A 21,455-nucleotide genomic window follows, 5' to 3' on the forward strand; every position below is an offset into this window, starting at 1 on the left:
TGATTGCTAATCTGGTCCCAAACAAAACATAATAACAAGATAAGTTCCATAAAATTCTAACTAAATGAGATATTAGATATTTTAAACAAAATTATGGATTCGAAATATGATATTGTAAAATAAAAACCTGGGTTAAAAACATCATTCCCATATTGAGACTATGCAATACTTAATATGAATAAGTTTATTAATGAATTAGTTATCGATGATTATAATAATTTTTTTAATAGTTGAAAAGAAGGTATAAACCTTTTTCTATTATTTGATTTATAGTTCAACAAGAGCCATGAAGATATGTTGAAATGTAACTAACTTATCTTAATAGTTAAAGGAATTGTTATTGTTTTTAGAGATTATGATTCAAGCACCAGTGACTGCAAGGGTGATTGCGCGTTCATTATTAAATGATAAAAAATATTTAAAATAAATATTACTTTATAATCACCTATAGCTTAATAATTTTTTTTAATATTCCAAAAATCTTTGTGTCTGCAACAAAAGATTATTATTATAAGCTTGTTAATTGAATTTGGTCAGTGCTATTAATTCAATGAAGACCCTTGAACTTTTTGTGGGACCAAACCAAGGTTTTTTTTTGTCAAGTTGGATGACAGTAAATTGCCCTCATATGTCTGTCCAGCGTCAACTACAAAATGCCCCTCTGCTTCCCTCCTTCCCTAGCATCATTTTTCTCTTTCAGGCATTCCAACAAACATTTTCAAGAAAACCTCTTGTTTTTTACCTGACATGGCCAGACCACAACAACGATATCGTGGTGTCCGACAGAGGCATTGGGGTTCTTGGGTGTCTGAAATTCGCCACCCTGTCTTGTAAGTTACTTTTTAGTTTCGAAAACCATGCATGATTTCCCTTTTATTTAGGTTCGAGCAGTTCTATTTTTTCTTTGTTGAACATATATTAATTTGTAAGCACGTCAAATATTCAAGAAAAAAGTACTAAAATGAACGTTTCATTTTGTGCAGGAAGACTAGGATTTGGCTAGGAACATTCGAAACGGCGGAAGACGCGGCCCGTGCCTACGACGAGGCCGCGAGGCTTATGTGTGGACCGAGGACTAGAACAAACTTCCCTTACAACCTGAACGCACCTCGGTCATCATCCTCAAGCCTTCTCTCCGCTACTTTGACAGCTAAACTACATAAATGCTACTTGGCATCGCTCGAAATCGCCAAGAAGCAGTCGGTTCAGGAGCCGAAAAACAAGGCATCGACTCCGCATTTCACCGGCATTAACCGTACTGTGAGAGACGGAATGCCGGTGAAAGAGACGGAAGGCAATTGGGTTTTGAAGAATGCTCAAGTGGAAACCAACCAGCAGCAGTTCAAACCACTTGAAGAGGATCACATCGAGCAGATGATCGAGGAACTTCTGGACTATGGTTCCATTGAACTCTGCAATGTTTAGAGAATTCAACCCCTTGGCATTGGCTAATATTAACTCATTCTTCTTAGCAACAATCTAGTAGGAGATGATGCTTAATGTACAGTAAGCTTCTGGTACTATGATATTATTAACATCTGCTCTGTTTCCAATTATGGATGAAGTTGTGGGAATTTCTCTATTTTCTACTACTTTTTTTGGGGTTTACGAGGTACCTAATCTTGTGTAATAAATTACTTTCATTGCCAAAATTTTCACAAGCTAGCTGTCTAGAACTAAGCACTGTCATGCTTGTCATTTTCAGAGAAAAAAAATACGGTCAAATTAGCGTAATAATGTTAGCATTAAAAATAATTTGAAATATTCAGAGATTTAAGGTATTTATTCTAATATATTAGAAATTCTAATAAAAATATATTTTATAAAATTTGTTATACTCTTATAACGAATTCTAAATTATTATAATAAATATCAAAATCCTCAAATAGTTTTTCATCAATTTTGTTTTTCTAATTTTTTAATTTTGCCAAAAATGCAACGCCATCGTCCTTTTATTTTATTCAAAGTATTCACACACCAAACTGTCGAGCAATGCGCATGTAACAATAAGCAACATGCTACCTAGTTATTACTCCCTGTCACAAGGATTTGCGTGATGGGCGGACCCCCGGTTCACCATTTTTAGGTTTAATTCTAGTTTTAGTCCCTTTACTATATTAAAAATTAAGATATCCTTTGCACAAATGGTCATACAATGACAAAATTACCCTCAGCTCTGCACAAATGATCTCTGTCCCATATTCTTTATTTTAAAACATTTTAATTTTGGTTAAAACATACACCATTAGATGAAAATTGTTGATTGACTAACAGTCAACATATATTAATAGTGTGACATTTCTATATATATTTAATTGCTAATGTGATACATAACTCATCATCACTTTAAATGATATAACACATGAAATGCAGTAACTTTTGATAAACTTTCTTTGTGATGGGTTCAGGGATGATAAAAGGGAGCAGCTTTGGTTGGAATTGTTAGGTTTGAAGGGGGGGGGGTTTAGGTTACTTTTTTTCAACGAAGCGCAGGCTTTTGGGTTGGGGATAAAGACAAGGGGATACTGAATGTGATTGAGTGTTGATGAATTTTATTTTTGTAGGTCCGTCCTCAACAAGTAATGTTCATTTATTCCAGGCGATTTGATTATCACAAATGGTTTGGGAGCCCGTCCAGCCACTGCACTCTCAAGAGCAACAAGAAGAGCATCCCAAGTGCTGCAGCAACATAGAGGAACAAAAGGGGGCATCATTCTTTCGGGATTCGTAATTATTCCTTTCAATAACATTACTATCGAAAAAATAATCTATTCCATGTTTGTTTTCCATAAATATGAAGTTAATCAATGCCAATTTAATATAGCAATACTGTTAAAAACAGGTAAGTCAACAGTCCCATATCCATATGACTGAGAGACTTGAAGCATATTAAGATATACCCAAACATCTTAATTTAATTCAATTGGTATTACAGTTTAATATATAAAAAGACGTAATACTTAAATATTTAACCCCATTTTATTATTATTTACATTCCCTATTCCAAAATTTCAACAACCTCATCTTTTTCACTCGATACATGATGTTTGGAAATTGATTTTGTTCCCCCACAAACCCTTAAAAGAAAGCATGAATAGATCAATGATATCGTCCTACTTTTGATTCAGCAAAGGTGATTAAAAATCGTGGCATGTTAGTGAGTTTACCATCATGACGTGGTTTGAACTCTGTCACCAAAACGTAATTAGGATTGAATATAGAAGAACATCAAATTATTAAATTTAAAAAAAATAAAGATTTATTATGCATTTAGATATCGAAATGAATTTGAATTAAGGGTCTGTTTGTTTCCCGTAATTGGAATTACGGAATTGGTTTTCCCCGAATTCCCGTGTTTGTTTCACGTAATTCGTTTTCCGGAAAATATTTTCCCGTGTTTGTTTCACGTAATTCGTTTTCCGGAAAACGTTTTCCCGTGTTTGTTTCACGTAATTCGTTTTCCGGAATGTAATTCATTTTCCTAGTAACAGAATTTCCTTTGTGTTTTCTGTAAAATGACTTACGGATTCATTTTCCGTAAGTCATTTTCCGAACTTTTCACTTCAAAGCAAAAATACTCAAAATAATTTTATTTTATGAATTTAATATTAATAAAATATTTTAATATCATTTTCATCAAAATATTAATTATTAAAATATTTAAAATATATTTATTAATATTTATAATAATATAATATAATATTTTTAATATTATATAAAATAATCAATTATATTATAATAATATAAGATATTATATTTTTATTTTAATAATATATAATAAATTTTTTTATATATTTAATAATGAATAATATTATTTATATATTTCAATAATATTTTAATAAAGATATTAAAATATACTAATTAATATTTTTTAAAATATAATATAGTACTATTACTTTAATAAATAATTAATATAATTTATAAAATTTTATTTCACTAAAATATACCGAAATTTTTTTTAAATAACATCTTTCAAACATTATAAAACGTTTTCCAGATGTTTTCCAGAAATGTAATTCATTTTCCAGAAATGTAATTCATTTTCCAGAATTCAAATTTCAGTAATTCATTTTCCAGTAATTCAAATTCCAGTAATTCAAATTCCAGTAATTCATTTTCTGAAAAACCAATTACAGCTAAACAAACAGACCCTAAGTGATTTCAGTGATTAAGGGATTTCAGTGATTAAGGGATTGTTGTTATATACGACCACTGTAGGGATCTATGAGAGTTCATTGTCAAATAGTTGAATTCAAACATATATTACGTCGTATTCTTCTTAGACTAATGAAAAAAATAGTGATATGGGATCCAATATATTTTTTAATCATTGAAGTCAAAGAGTCTTAAACTATCGGGTCAGTTTTGGCTCTTAGGACAACTAATCCAATCATTTCCTTCAGTATCTCAACTGCTACTCCTTTGATTTCTCAATCATCTCTTAAACAAATGTATAATTAACGAGCAGAAATTAAACAAACAAGCTTGGAACCTGTTTGTAAATGTGTATTGTCTAAACCAATAATTAATCAAAAGAAACTTTGGAAAATAACAGGAGTTTGTCTTGTCTAAGAAATGGAATGATAAACCTAGTGAGAAGGGAAAAGAATTTACCAACTTTGTTGTCGGACAAGCTCCCATAGTAAAAGGGTTTCCCTTGAATATTGCAGAGCTTGGATGTGAAGAAAAAGTAGTCAAAGCCAATCATGGTGTAAAGAATCACATGCTGAAATGTTGGGGAAGAGACAATCATAATCATATGGCTATAAAACCCTATAAAAAAATTATTTGATACGTTATTCATATACACAATCTTATCTATTTTAATCTTACAACCTAATCTCTAAAAACATATATTATGAATCTCAAACTTTAACGTCTAAACATTAAAACCGTAATCGCAAATAAGACACATGTCATTCAAATAGATAATACCGTAGAATAAGTATAAAAAATATTTTCTCAAACAAACCCTAAAATTATTTGTATCATGATTGTCTTCGTAATGAGGAATTTATCATGTTTTTTTAATTGATACGTTGAATCGAGTAATCCAAAAGGATAACCACTTTTGTTTTTTGATGTAGGAGTGTAGAACAAAAGGTTGGTGGCCTACACCACCGGAAAAGGCCAACCATATCTGGAAACATGAAAAAACCCTAATTTTTAAAATTAAATATAGAATTTTAGGTTAATGGTGCAATGCATTTGCATGTCATTGCCACTTTTGTTCATGTTCACCATTTCCTCTCCACATGGTCGATCATGTGATTTGGTAACATACATGCACATGGTATAGGTCCTACTCTTTTTTTTCTTCTAAATTTTGTTAGAAAGACAAGACATAGATGAAAGGGTAGTCAGTTTTCCACATTATTTCCTAAATTAGATCTATCAATTCACATATTTGTATAATATATATATATATATATTAATTTATAGGCAATGACCAAAATAAAAAAATTAAATTATGATATAAAAATGTATAAAAAATATAAAAACGGTTTTCCCCCATATGAGTGGGGACAAATGATTAATGTTAATTTTTTAAGGGGTGTCGATTATTTTTTAAAATTAATCTCAATATTCTTTTAAAATAGTATTACTATTTTTAATATATATATATATTTAAAATTGGAGTGTTAATGAATTTATTTTTAATATTTTTATATACATTTTTTATCACTTAAAAAAGTTTGGGAGTGTGAACTGACACATTTGACACTCCTACTCACCATATGTTTCTGCCTATGTTTATAGGTGCATGAAGAGTAATTGACATACAAAATAAGCACAAAATTAATCATACTTAAAAGAGATAATATGTAATATAGTTTATCTTTTTAACCTACATCCGCATCGAAAAAGAAGATAAATACAATTCTAATACTAATAAAATGGGTATAGCTTGCAAGTTTTACACGTAGGGAGGACAGCAGTGTAACGAGCACTGCATGGATAAAGTGAAGAATATAGCATGTTACTTTATAGATGATTTTTAAGAAAGTTAGATTTAGGGGAGGACATTGATGAAAGTTATATATTCTTTAATCATTTAGGAAGTTTTGTATATGTAAAATATATGTACATCCTCAAAGCCCTAATTAAAGCCTAAGCCATCACCATTTTGTTTACACTATAAGACCCAAACATCAAAAGCCACATAGGTTTGACATGTAAACTTGAATAGGCTTGACTGTTTTAACTTCAAACATTCTTTGATTAAAAAAAAAAAACTATCTCCTGTTGGATATGGAATAAATAATTAGAAGAAGTGGGTTTGCTTGAAAGATTATTTATAATTATGATAAATGAAAAGGAACATGAAATGAGATCATATAATCATCAGTTCAGCAATGAGTAAGATCTCTTGAAATGTCTGTAAAGCTAAACCTAACAACTGTGACTAATTAAGCTATATCCTGTGGGTTTCCTAGATTGGATTAGTAATGCCAGCCAGAGTCTAACAGGATCATTAAATAAAGATCAATGATAGTTTAGGCTCCTCTCTGCAGCAATGCTTTTTAATCATCCAACATGACCTTCATTCCCAGCTTCTTCCATCATCACATCGTCATTTGCGGTAGCTGGTTTCATTGCTTCTGAATCGTTCGGTGTGTCCTCCATCTCAACTTCTGCCCCATCGGCAGACTGTTGGTTAGGCGGTGAAGTGGACCTAACAGCAGTGCTCTCTGAACCTGCACCTGTGCCAACTACGGGTGAAAGAGTCTGCCTTATGTCCCCATAAATTTCTTCCAATCAAGGCTTGATTGATTCTCATCAGGATTGTCCTCCAAGATCTTGCACATCTGCAAATGAATCGGGGAAAGAAAATCAAAACATGATCCTCAGACCTCACTTGCTACAAATTTCCATTTCTAAGATGCCGGATAAATTGCAACATTCTATCCATTTGATCTTATAGCAAATTCGAGTCCCTTCAAACACAATCAAGTACCTTACTGTAATGTTGAGGAAATGCCCTGATGCTGCACCAGGATAATTTTTGTCATAACCAAAGCATACTTGGGAACAGTAAATCGAAAACACAAGGAACAAACTCTTTAACCAACATAAATAAAGCATATAAAGGTGACAGGAGGGTGATAGGCCGTCTAATATCTAATCACTCTTATTCAGACACCATCATGAATTTAACGTGTCTTGTGTATGACAATGGTACTACTACATATGAGAATGGTGTCTGATATATTGTCCGTAGGTAATAATTTCTCAACTGGTTTAATGCTTAAAAGAAATTACAGCTTACCAATTGCATCTATTTGAAGGTAACTGGTCAATCACTCTGGAAGGAATCTCTCTTGCGTTTGAACTTGGCATGTCAGCAACCCTTTGTCCAATCTGTGGTTCTTCACTTGGCACCTCATTTGCATTTAATTCCCTCTACGAGCAAAATTATGGACGAAAGCGAGCAGTAAGTCAGCAAGTATCTTAAAGTTCATAACATATTTAACATGAAACCTGAAAGCATGGTACAAGAAACTAGAAGATCGTCGGAACAACCAACAATTGGACACGACCAAATGGATCGTCTACAAGATAGTAAACTATGGATTGTCTACTGGAGTAAAAGCTGGAATTAGTCCTTGGTTCATATTATTATAAGAAAACATACGTCAAGGCACCAAACAAAATCGTTTGAATGTCTCGGTACATTTCCGAGTGAAAAAGAAATGGTGTAATCAATAACAAGTCTCCCATGGATGTCCTTGAATGCAATATGATATACCTTTCTCTCATCTTATTAAAACTAAGTCCAAAACTATAATGCACTAAAAGCTTAAAGCTCGTAGTAATTGCCCAGGCCATAACTTCCAACCAGGTATTATATCTCGGCCAGACAATGCCCATTTATAATTCATAGAACAACACCTTAGCCAACATCACAACTCCGGTTAGATGTAATTGAACTTACCATCTGTTCTTTCGCAAACTCAGCAGTGATCCCTTTTTCCAAAAGAAGCACCCTTTTCTTGACATATTCAACCTGCCTTCTCTGCATATCTCTAAAATGATACAAAATGGAAGAATCCGGGTACAATTGTGTTTGGTTCACAGGATCAGCAACTCCCTGGCCTATTTCACCTCCTATGCCATTCCCAGAGTCATTTCCCCGAGTCTGGTTTCCACTAGATTCCGCATTACTTGCATTAACGACATACTGCACTTGAGAACCAGCTTGCCCCGGAACAGGAAGATTTATAAAGGGAAGATTCAACTCTTGACAAATGACCTCCTGAATCCTCAAGTCTTTATCATCAACAATAGCCTTCCATCTTCCATACCCATGCCTAACAATCAAATAAGGAAATAAGTGAAAAAATATTCATATGGCCAATTCCAATCCGCTCATAGCTGCATACAAATTGCATTACAGTAGATAAAGCAAGAGTATACTATATAACACATAAAATTGATTGTCGATCAAGGCTATCATAAATTTACGCAAATTGCTACCCAAAGATTTCAACAGATGCCTTTGATTACCTTGGTACGCCAAAGGTTAAATAAAAATGCAGAAGCATCTAGCAATGAAATATAACAGACTAGTCCCAGCAAGCTAACCAAAGAAATGAAGGTGCCAATATAGCTTAGCATGCAAAAATAAACATATCTGAAGTTAATGTTGGTCACATGCTTTACTTTTCTTCACATCTAAGAAAATCCTGTAATAAACAGCATGCAAAGCAGACACCATACAGAGAGGTCACTATGGTTGGAGCATATCCCACCAAACTCCAATATCAACTAGGTTGGAGTAATATTGTAATAAAACAGTTATCTTTGGCTATAATTTGAGTAGTGTCATAGGCATCAAAGCACCCACTTTCACTAGACTTCAAGAGTACAAAAAACAGGCCACAATTTGTCAACAGGCATTTATTACAGAGAAGGATACAGCTTCAAAAATGCATCTCCACTATTAGAAACACCTTTGAAAAATATTGAGTCAAAAGCATCAATTTTCTGATAACCCAGACTAATATTTCAATAACTTCAATAAAAAAAACAAAAAACATATGAAAAATAAGTGCAGCCATTCAGTGTATGTCCAAGAACATCAGAGATGCGTACTTTAGAACAGCACTCAGTAAGAATAAATCATGTTCCTCTTTCCAAAATTTCCCACCCTTTAATGCTGGATGGCGCATGATAATATCATTGGTAAAAAGAGGGGTGCCAGGCTGTTCTGAGACAGTCTTAACCTGTTATTTCAAACATAGATATAACAAGAACAGATATCCCATATTGTTTTGGTTGCACAAAACACCAACTCTGAAGTATCCTTCAGAAACGCACAAGGATAGTTTAAAATTAAGATTATGTAAACCAATTTTCGGTCCAAGCAGAATCAAGCTCCAATAATACAAACTGGCAAGCTTACCTTCCTACTTAGTAAAATAAGAACAGATATCCTCACTAGTACAACTGGAATTTTGAGACCTTGTTTGGGAACACCATCTACAGCCAAATGTATATATTGCAGATCAAATGTCAAACACCAAGGGAAGAAACCAAAAATTGAAGGTAAAGTACTAAAACAAAAAGGAAAAAAAATAATGCCCTGCAACATTGATCAATAACCTGAAAATGTTGGAGAGTCGGTTAAATCTTCAGCAATATGCGTCAAGAAAAGAAACCAATATCTGAAAATAAGATAGAGAAAAAAGGAACCATAAATGACTACTTTCTATTCTTATGCTCTCAACATGCAATACGAGAAGTATAGCTGGAGAAAGAAATCTGCACAAGCAAATTGCAATAATGGACTTAAAAAACTGATCAAATGTTCTTAAACCAAGCATTAGAAGAGAAGGAGATCAAGAAAGCATAAACTGCATTCATGCTAGCATGAATTAAAAAAACCACCAATTGTACAGCACACCAAGTGGCAGGAAATTAAAAGCTCCTAAACCGCATGTTAAACAAACTCAAATGACATATGCACACAGATCATTCAAATCCATTAAAAAATAACAAGAAACTAAAACTTAACCATTAAATTTTTAAAACGTCTATAATATACATATCTAGCAAGAAAATAACAAATAAGAAGAAAAAGCCACTCTGCATACTCTCTTATTTCTTCATAAGACTTCTGTTTCAAACGAGGTGCAAACTCCTTCCAGTCATAGTCCCCAACCCCAAACCTGATGCAATAAAATAATCACGATCAAAATAACACGATGATGCTTGGAATATTAGAGGAAAGTAATACATTCATCCACATAAAGAAAGGGACAGAGAGGAAATTATCTCCATTAAATAACGCAAAATAATAATGGAAAGACTGACCTCATCAAAATCTGAACAAATGCAGCCCTCTGACTCTGATTGAAACCAAGCACCCTAAATGACTTTCCTTCACCTTCCATTAGAGGAATTGGCTCAGTACTATCCACTGCAATGATTAGAATTTGGAGAAATTATAAGTACCATATGAATAAATAATGGCCATCATTGAGGACAGACAAAACATACCGCGGTTTCTCTTCCTGTAAGGCCTTCTACCAGATTGAGTTCCAGATGAAGTTGTATCACCATCAGTCAGTTCAGCTTCAAAATTATCGTCCTCGCCATCAGAGCTTACAAACCAGCAAGGTCATCATCCTCGACAGAGACCGTCTATAGAAATTTAGAGGGTAGTAGTCTTAGCAAAATAAATAAATAAATCTTCCCAAGATAACGCTAGGAAATCAATAAGTACCGCAACAACATTACTAACAAAAAATCAATAACCAGAGTGGAGCTAAGTCAACTCCTGAGACACCTCAAATAAATCAATTCCTGACTCAATCAAATTTTGAGCTATGCCATTATGGCATATACATACATGCTTACGGCTTCTCTTTCCTTTTCCTAGAGCATTGAACTCCTCAACTTTTTGAACTTCGTATTTGTCTCGTAACAACTATTCCCAGTAACTTGCTCTTTCAGAATTGTTCATGGTATTGCTATTCTCCGTGGTCAATTTTTGAGTTTCTTCCTCTGCAACAGCTTCTTCTTCCTTGTATTCAAAATTAGCTACCTGCAGCAAACACCAGTAGTTCTTTTTCTTTAGTAAACCGAAAGGCACTGAAATCTGAAAGTGAGTCTAAAAAGGAGAGACTGCGTGATTCAACAAACTTGCAAGACTAAACATATATTGACAGCGGTATACATGGTAAAGTTCTGTATTTGGCAGTCCAAGAAAGCCAAATGAATAATGATAGGTCAGACTTGCTCAACTTTACCATTTCAGACTTATACCTACCACTGTTTTGAATGTCATTCATTGAAAATGGCCAAAAGTTGATATGCTACATCCCAAATACATCCAAACCATGCGTACCCACCCATTTCTTATCAATGAACTGTCTACAAAGAATCAACAAAACGACCCAATGATAATGTCAGCTCCAATTTTTCCATTGGAACAGATTTCATTAAACCACCAATTCATGTAACTGACCTTGAAAACTCTATAGCTCTTTTAAAATGTTTGATTTCTCAAATACAGGCAAGAGCATTATGTAACGCAAATATTGATAGATAGTTGCTCTAACATATTTGGACCCATGGAGAAATAAAGAGCCTTAAATATATGGCACAGGCTATGGCGTTACATGCTGCAGTTGCCTGTAATTAAGAAATCAAACCTTTGAAAAGAGCAATGAAATTTTGACAGATGGCTGCCCTAAAATAACTGGACCCATGTAGAAATAAACAGCCTTACATATATGGTAATGGCACAGACTATGATAAGGTGCTGATTAATTCCCAAAGTAAAATATCTGGGACAATTAATAGGCAAGTCTCATCACTCAAATGACAAATCCACCACTGAAACCCTCAAGAGCCCAGTAAACTATCACTGCACTGAATATTCTATTAGTCGAGATATTATGCTTAACAAAATGCCATAATCACTAGATTTTGGCACTCAAAAAAAGAAAAATCAAACCAATATGCCAAGGATGCACACAAATAAGAACTCTTTCTTCCAAAAAAAAAAAGCTTACTTTAAATATGCTAAATTTGGAATTTTAATGATGAGAATTCCGGGGAAGAAAATCAATTAACATGTATCAGGTCATATTTGTGTCAAGCCTAAAATTGGTAATTCAAGAAGTGAATAATTGCAAGCCATATTAGTTCATCATCCAGTAAAAGAATAACACAGAAGAAGTTAAGACATAAAAATTAATAAAACCTTGAAAGCCTTCAAAAATCCATCTTCCTCTTCATCATCCACTGAAGCCTCTTCATCGCCAACTTGTTCACGATCAAGTAATCTATCAAAGGGGAAAATAAAACCGAGAAATTAACTTTAAACTGGCAGAGGCCATTATCAATCAAGATGTAGAAACAATAGTGAATAATGGATTACCTATCAATAGCAGCAGCAGCATAATGAATTTGGCGGGACTTTACTGCTTCATTGTTTTCATCAGCAAATAGTTCCTTCGAGCATAAACTTCCATTCAATAGAATGTGCAAGAGAAATAGACGGTTGGAATTTCAAGAAGTCACAACACTATACCGGTTTATTTACACCACATAGACAATTAGCAAGGACAAATGTGTTTCCATAATTGGTTGGGATATCCCAAATGACAATCTACTTTCATATCAAACCCAACAGTGTTGTCATTCTCCAGCAATCTATTTATTTAAGGGTTCTATTTTTTTTCTAAAAACCATTTTATTCCAGCATAATAATATAAGGATAAATCCCAAAACTACACACGAACTTCAATCCAATGGGCAATATAATACAGGAATTTTGATTTGTGCAATTGTATACATGAAACATTAATTTTGATTTGACATGCTACTAACACAATACCGACATGGTACAATTTTAAGTTAATTTATTGCATACCAAAAAATACTTACACAACATGAAAATAGTTAGATTTAGTCATTGTTCACATTGCACCAAATCAAAGTTCCCATATTACATTGCACATTGGATCAGATTTTATGTAGTTTTGAGATTTATTTCAATAATATATGAAAAATACTATTTAAAGCTAGGTAAGTTAGGTCCTTCTTGAGCCATGTAATCATTATAACATCATAACTAACCCGTGAATTAGTTAATCTCTGAATCCTTTTATAAACTGCTATATCATAAATCAGAAGTACCTGATTAATATTTTGAGCCTTCAGCCTCCCAACAACAAGATGCTCCAAAACCATTTTCTTCTTAGTCATCTGCATCATCCTTTCTTCAATGGATCCTCGAGTTATGAGCCGATAAATCATCACCTATAACACAGAAAATACTCTTCATAAGAAAACAGGAAGAGAGAGAGAGAGAATGGGTTGCCTTAAATAAATCAAGGAATCAACTTGGACCTTATTCGTTTGGCCAAGTCGATGAGCTCTAGCCATTGCTTGTAAATCAGTATGAGGATTCCAATCACTGTAGAGACAGGACCCATATTTTCACTTTTCAATTGAACGAAACCAAAGGGAGCATGTAATATACCTAAACCTTAAAATATTACACAAACAAATAAACAAACTGAAAGTCACCAAAAAAAGGTTTCAACATCACATCAGCAAACGGGCAATAGTTCGTGATATTGTAACCTTCATACCATTCGCTCTACAATATGAGAAACCTAATATTCTGACACATGGTACTGAAAAGGCAATATCAGGTTTGTGCTTCTTGATGAGCTCTAGCCATTGCTTGTAAATCAGCATGAGGATTCCAATCACTGTAGAGGCAGGACCCATATTTTCACTTTTCAATTGAACGAAACCAAAGGGAGCATGCAATATACCTAAACCTTAAAATATTACACAAACAAATAAACAAACTGAAAGTCACCAAAAAAAGGTTTCAACATTACATCAGCAAACGGGCAATAGTTCGTGATATTGTAACCTTTATACCATTCGCTCTGCAATATGAGAAACCTAATATTCTGTCACATGGTACTGTAAAGGCAATATCAGGTTTGTGCTTCTTGATCATTCGGGTTGCGTCCAGAACACAATATACAACTTACTGAGTTGCTACGACTTTTACATTAAATTTGAGAATCAAGTCCTTCCATCTTCGCAGTCTGTCTTTATCCATCATCTATGAAAACACTTTCTTACTGTTACTTTATGCTCTAATCCCAATTCCTAGACAAGTTAATTTTACCTAGCAGTCAAGATTTACCCTACATAAATGAAATAAAGCATAAAACTAAACCGATCAACAATTATGGAAGAATGCAATTCAATCAATATAACCCCCCACTACAAGAAAAAATTAAAAGAATAAAAAAGCAGAAACAGAAAACAGAAAGGATATATAAGAGGGTAATTGTTTGACCTATCATAAATGATAACTGTATCTGCAGTCGCGAGATTTATACCCAAGCCACCAGCTCTAGTAGAAAGCAAAAAGCAAAACCGGGAAGAATTTTTGGCATTAAACCGATCTATGCGTATCTGCCTCTCAGCTCCAACAACCTTTCCATCTATACGTTCATATTGCCAGTTCTGAAAAATACATAAGGGGCACCAATAATAAGTAAAACTTCCTAATTTTTCAGTGAAACAACAATTTAACCATAAAATCTTCATGCTAATGCAAATATTACCTTGTAAGTACAGTAATCCTCCAATAAGTCCAACATATGCTGGAATTGTGAATATATAAGAACTCTATGTCCCTGCTCTTTAAACTTTATCATCATTTTTTCCAACAGTTGCAATTTCCCAGAAGATTCCAGGAGCAGTCTGTAAAAAGCCATAAAGAAAAGGTAGAAGCAGACATTTACTGGTTCAGTACAAATTTCAGAAGAATAGTTTCAATAGTAGATTAAGATGAAGAAAAATGAAAAACATTATGATAATAAAAAGAAATTTTAGCAAAAAAGCTTGCATATAAGTTTACTTGTGAGCTTCATTTGCATCTTCGATAACTGGTTCAACACCTTCCAACATATAAGGATGACAACATAGCTTCCGCAACTCCATAACCACATTGATTAGAGATATCTAATCCAGGAAAAAACTAATTCAGCTAAGTAGTTAGGAGATGTGGGGACAACATTGTATGAATCCTTGAAATCTGCTCCTCCAGATTAATATCCTTAAACTCCTCCTGGAACTCTTCTAAACTTCCGAACTACATATAGGTGAACCAAAAAAATGCTTTCGAAAATGCTCAAGAAACTTTAAAATCTTCCAGGAACTTTACGTTAATAAAAATCCATATTCCATATAACTAAATTGATACTAACCTTTCCAGCATCAAGAAAGTGCATTAGCATGAAAAGTTCATCCAGATTGTTCTAGAATCAAACAAATGTCCACGAGTAAGTCATAAATAAAAAATATCATAAATATATTAAAATGAGTGTGTGTAAATTCTGAGATAATCACAAAAAAGAGAGAGAGAAAAACACAAAACAAAGACAAACAGAAATAATCATAAAAGGTTAAGAACCAGCAACGAAAAACCCAAAATAGAACAAACTTAGTAAGCTTCTTGCATCCTTAGGAGAGAATTGATGGGCCAGGAGAATATAAACAGAAACAAAGTCATTCAAAGAACTGCTTAATATAAACCTTTTTATTTGTAAACAAGCTTTCACTTTATTTAGAAATAAATACAAGGTGCTGCAGACATATTTTAAGTTCAATGGTTAGGAACTCTTACTTACAAAAGAGAAATAATGCAGCCTGACTTTATTTCTTAACATCAAACTTTTAAATTCGAAAATTTTCTCATAGGAGTTTACTGGCTTTTAGGTAAGTAGAAGAGATAAATAAAAGGCTAGGAAAGCAGCATTCATATTGAGACATAAAAAGATATATAGCAAAACATGATATGAAAGGAATAACATGCAAATAATTGTGCTGCTGAGGGAAAACATGTTCGTGACTTATTGAACAAATTTTAATGTTATTTGTGATAACTTTTGTGATCTCTAATGTAATACCAAAACAAAGAACAAACCTGAAGAGGAGTTCCAGTCAAAAGAGTGCGGTGGTAACTGGTATACTGTTTCAATGAAAGAAACAATTTTGAGTCTTTATTCTTGAGCCGATGTCCTTCATCAACGATCTACACAGTGAATCATGTATGAGCAAAAACTCACTAAAAAAACCACCAAATAGACTCAATGAGCACCAAGATATACCATGCACTCCCATTTTATTGGCTTCAACGATGCTGTGTCCAAGTTAATCATCTCATATGACGTTAGAAGAACATCAAAATTCATCCTATCTAGTTTTCTTTCACTAACAATTTGGTCAGATTTCTTTCTTCTTTTTTTTATCTTCTTATTGTCGAAACGATTTTTTCTTAAATGTGAAAAAAGGTGAGATTAAAAAAACCACATTAATTTTTAATTTATCTCTTTCAATTGATTTTTAATTTAAAAACAAATACGATTTAAAAACCTTTCGTTTCAAAAAAAATCAAATTTCCTTTATGATCGAAAAAATATAGTTCAAAGAGTCGCCACCAATCTTTGATTAGGGTGTGATTGGGCACCCAAAAATGTTTGTTATTTTAAATAAAAATTAATTTTTATTAAAACAACAAATTGAGATCTGCGTTACCAAAATCCGAGTTCGGGAGTCGGTTACGTGTGGGGAAGGATTAGCACCCCCACAACGCCCTAAATCGGTACCTAATCGATTAATTAACGTTTTTGCAATGAACTTTACAAATTCGAAGTTAATTTGAATTTTGATCCCATAAAACAAAAATGTAAATTTAAAACATTCAAGAACACTCAAACGAATTAAATTAAAATTACCAAGTCATTTTAGAAAGATAAAGAATGTTCGATTATTTACAAATATCGAGACCGGATCTTAAAGATATAACAACCTTTTCTCGATATATTTAAATAAACGAACATTTCTTTTTCTCTCGTTCCCGAATTTTAGATGACAAATCAATTTTTTGTTTCACTTTCGGGATACACTTTTATTTTAAAATCATTAAAAGCGGACCTCAAATCAGTTATGACTGCCCACTTCAATAATTTTAAATTAAAAATATATTACCCTTAATCCAATTATGAATACGGTCGAGTTATGCAAATGAAGCTATCATGCATATTATGCAAAATAATGTCATGCAAAAACAAAATTAATTAAAATATGCCCTGCACTCAAACAAACTTCTAACTCTTATAAATAAATAAAAAAAATCATATGTATTTACGACATTAACATACATTAGAATAAAACAATATATACAATAAAACATGCTATTAATAACTCGACTTCACATTCAAAATTACCATGAAGGACCATAATAAAATAAAATTAAACTAAGCATGTAAAGTAGGAATTAACCATTAAATTAAGAAAGCATGCTAAGTGACTAAATTGTCAAACAACCAAATTACAAATTACATTTCATAAATAAAACATAAAAACATTTCAGGACTAACATGAAAACTGTTCATAAATGTGAAGACCAAATTAAGAAGGCACAAAAGATTCGTTCAAGGACCAAAATGAAAGTTCCGTAAATTACATAACCAATGTAAAACCAGTGAAAAAAAAGCTCTAACATGATTATGGGCTAAGATATAAAACGCTTAAAATTAAGAGACAGTATTAAAATAACAACAAAGCTCGAAATGCCTGATTTTGGGGACCGAAATGGAATGCGCGCATAATACTGGGTCAGAAATAAAAACTAGGAAAGTATCGACTGAAACGACGGCGTTTTGACATATGATTCTAATTTACTTCTTCTCTCAACCCCTAAGCCAGACAACTCCCCCCCTCGCCGCTTTTCTCTGGTTTTTTCCCCAACCTCACCTTCTTCATCCTTCAAACCCTAGACGACCATGGCAACCACCACGACTGCCACCTCCAAACTTCCCCGACAACTAGCCTCTCAACCGCTAAACCAAAGCCCCAACGCCTAGGCTCTAATCGAACCCTCGAGACCCCTCAAAAACCAAACCTACGTCCACTGTAGGTTTCCTTCTCCCTAAGTTTCGACGAGAAAATAACAAGAACCCCTATATCCGAGGACAATCCCGACCGAGACCTACTTAAAACCCATCAAATAAGGTTTAAAACCAGCATGCATGACTGGAAAATAACAAAAAAAATGAAGGATTTACCTTCTCACGGGTCGTGAGTTCCTAGAGAAGACGACCAAGGCTTCTGGATTCAAGAGGTAAGTCTTTTTTCTTGATTTTTAGAATGGTGATTTCTATTTTTTTTGGATTGTTTTTGGTTTCGCTGTCGTTGATTGTTTTTCTTCCCCTCCCTTGTCAATGGCTGTTAGTTTCCCCTTAACAACTGACCCTCCCTTTAGTTTAACTCTTCCCAAAAACTGCTCTTCAAGTCGTGCCCCCACTTACAAACTGTTTTCTTCAGTTTTTACTCTCTTTTTCCATAACCGTTTGCCTCATTGCTTCTTACGTGGCTCCAAAAATAATCTGACTTGGTTATTCACTGGGTATTACAAACTGTCATACTTATTTTAGTCCTGCAATCCACTTTGAGTCTTGTATTGGACCTAGGACAAAAACGAGCATCTACACTTATGACCCTTTTTAGGATGATAAAATTCATACTCCCTTATTACTGCACGAGCTTGGGCAGAACCTACATACATAACCTGCATCATAGAATTCTCGATTAAAATAGCATATGTAGGGAATTGTAACTGGTAATTTTATATTTTTCATGTACATACAACATTCATTTGGGAAGCCCATGTTGCAAACTCCCGTTCCCAGTTCCATAATGTTGAAAGTGGTGCTACTACCAAATGAGGAGCAATCTTCTCTTCAAAAAAGAGATGCTAAAAAAGCAATACTCTGGATCGTTTTACCTGCAAGCATAAAAGACAAAGCATTTGCAACATATTATATAAGACATAAGCAACTCAAATTCCTTCAAAAAAAATACCCGCTTGCAAATAGGACTTACCAAGGCCTATTTCATCAGCAAGAATTACATGTGTTTGTTTGGACCAAGAAAAACACAAGAAGTTCAACCCTTCAAGCTGGTAAGGGTGCAATGTGCCTAGAATTCCATTTAAATGATTTTAGCAATTAATAATGACAGACTATGTGCGAGCATACTCAGACAAGTGCAAGATTGCAGGGAAAAAGAAATAGATCTACCTCCAGAAAGAAACTCGGGACTATGTTCACACTGCTGAAATTCCTTTGATTTTTTCTTGCACTCAACAGCATCTCGAAGGCTGCCTTTTTGCTGACTATCAGATTTACGAGATCTGGACCTAATTTTATTAAATCTCTCAATTTCAGGTTGAAATGCAGATATGTCTGATTCGACCTCCCAATAACATTCATCGTAAGGAAGTTCTTTATACTTAACAAGGTATTCCTTCTCATCCTCATCTCCCCTGAATAAATCAGTACCCATAACAAACATTCATATGGTACATTAGCTACTGAACCAGAAATAAAGCTTAAAACATGGCACAAAAACACCAACCAGATTCACAAACAGTAAAGTAAATAAATATCCAGAATTCAGATGATAATGTGCAATTGTGCATGAAGATGATTATTGAAATCAGATGACCAAAATCAAGGAAAAAGAACTACGATATACATGTATAACATGCATATGGCTGTATACATAAGAAAATGTTATTAGATAAGTGAACCTGCAAGCAAGAATTCGATCAATTAGCAAAGGAGGGGATTGGGTGATTTGTAAGGGTTATGTTTTAGGTTTGTGCCTAGTGTTTCTTTGAAATATTATGTTCCTGGTGTAATTCCTAAACTTTTTGTAATTCATCTATATTAATAAATTGAGGTACTCTTTTCCTCTTTCCGCTGGTTGTCTTTTTCCTTCAGGAAATAGACGACCATTAGGGAGGTTTTTAATGAGGCCTCCAACTTTTATCAAAAAAAAAAAAGAATTTGATCAACTGTAGTCCACTCAGGTCTAATGGCAACAAAGTCATCTTCAGAGCTATTCTTTGATGCCATTTGTCGATGGAAGTTGTTCACCTTAGTCCTTAAACGAGGATTGGACTTGAAAGCTTTTAGGAACTCCTTCTCAGGTACCCTAACATCACCATGTAGATATATAGTTAATGTTCACTATAAACAATATTATAAACATAATTAATCTGAAAATTACCAAGTGCAATGCAAATAAGATAACCCCTTCCACTTAACAAGATACTGTTTCACAAAAGTTTGCTTTGAACCCGTATTGGAAGCATCATTATCATCAGCCACAGTAGGACGCATTTCACAATCCAGTATCTTGTCAATATCATTCAGAGGGCTAACCTGCAAGCAAAAAAAGGTAACCCTAAGCTGCTGTGAACGGTTCACAGAAATCCAATATATAGAGGTAGTAACAATATCAGAAAGCACTATTTAATCATACGCATTCAGGGCATCTCCAGTTGTCATGAAGAGGAGGAGCTTTCAATGGAGGAAGTAAGCACTTTGGATGATATGCATAAGTACATGTAGCACAACTCAAGAGATTCTCAGTCTCTCCACAGGCTTGACAGGAGTTTTCTCTGTGATTTTAATCATTAAAAATGGTAAAGGGGTAGTAAAACCAATTACGAAGAACCATTTGTATGTTCCATATCTATAAATTTGAACAAACAAAAAACATAAATTAAAGAGTAACAGAATGCCAACATTGTTTTATCCAAGGCATCAGCACTTTTCACAACGCAAAGACTGAATTTCCACAACATAGATTTCAAGATCATGGTGCACGAGATAGAGCCTTCATTCAAACCAAACTCTTGGGCTCCTGAAGAAGATGAATCTCATTAGATCTCGTCTCTCCAATTGTGGCTTTGATTTAGTTTAAATGATTGCAGGTGTTGCTTTTCCTTTGTATTATGTTCTTTTGCGTTGTTTTTAATCCAATTGCTGGAGGTGTAATTAGAATTAAGGTTATTCGACTGTGGCTTAGGATGAGGATATATGAGTTTAAGGTGTTTGTCGTAATGGTGTAGATCACCATAGGAGGATTTTCCGTGTTGTCTTTTGTATTGGGTATTATTATTAATAAACTATGAGGTACTCTTTTCTTCCTTCCAATGTTCGTTAACATACTTCTTAGTATGTGAACGAATACGAAGGGAGTTTTTAATGAGACCTCCAATTTCTATCAACAAAGAAAAAATAAACAACCGATCATGTTCCTTGTCTCGGTGTTCATTTAATTAAAAGCGTTTCATGCATAAAATAGGCATGCACGTGAAACGAAAATGCAGAGAGCATACTTCGTAAGTGTATGTCTCTCAATGGATCATGATTGCATAAGTTTGTGCAATTAGCACAGCCACCTATACGTAACACAAGAAACACTGTATGATAAACAGGAAGACAAAGGAAATGGTCAATACAGAAAATAGCTCAGATCACAACAAGAAAATTTTTGAGTCGATAAACCAGCATGTAGTTTAATCCAAAAGTGACAAGACACCCCCAAAA

At 33.8% G+C, this 21,455-nt stretch overlaps 1 protein-coding gene and 1 pseudogene across 1 annotated transcript; one reads left to right on the plus strand and one right to left on the minus strand.

Moving 5' to 3' along the window:
• The first annotated feature begins 688 nt into the window (after positions 1-688).
• Positions 689-1,481, plus strand: LOC120150146 (ethylene-responsive transcription factor ERF003-like). Its single transcript, XM_039162862.1, has 2 exons — positions 689-830; positions 984-1,481. Exons 1-2 carry the CDS (start codon positions 748-750, stop codon positions 1,423-1,425), a joined length of 525 nt encoding a protein of 174 aa, XP_039018793.1. The 5' UTR covers positions 689-747; the 3' UTR covers positions 1,426-1,481.
• A 4,922-nt stretch (positions 1,482-6,403) lies between these two features.
• Positions 6,404-20,760, minus strand: LOC120150162 (annotated as a pseudogene).
• Positions 20,761-21,455: the final 695 nt, after the last annotated feature.

This window comes from Hibiscus syriacus, unplaced genomic scaffold (genome assembly GCF_006381635.1).
Source record: "Hibiscus syriacus cultivar Baekdansim isolate YM2019G1 unplaced genomic scaffold, ASM638163v2 tig00111014_pilon, whole genome shotgun sequence".
NCBI classification, from domain to species: Eukaryota; Viridiplantae; Streptophyta; class Magnoliopsida; order Malvales; family Malvaceae; genus Hibiscus; species Hibiscus syriacus.

Coding starts and splice junctions, on each gene's coding strand:
- LOC120150146 (XM_039162862.1), top strand. CDS start 748: ATGGCCAGACCACAACAACGATATCGTGGTGTCCGACAGAGGCATTGG. Junction 831..983: donor GAAATTCGCCACCCTGTCTT/GTAAGTTACTTT, acceptor CATTTTGTGCAG/GAAGACTAGGATTTGGCTAG.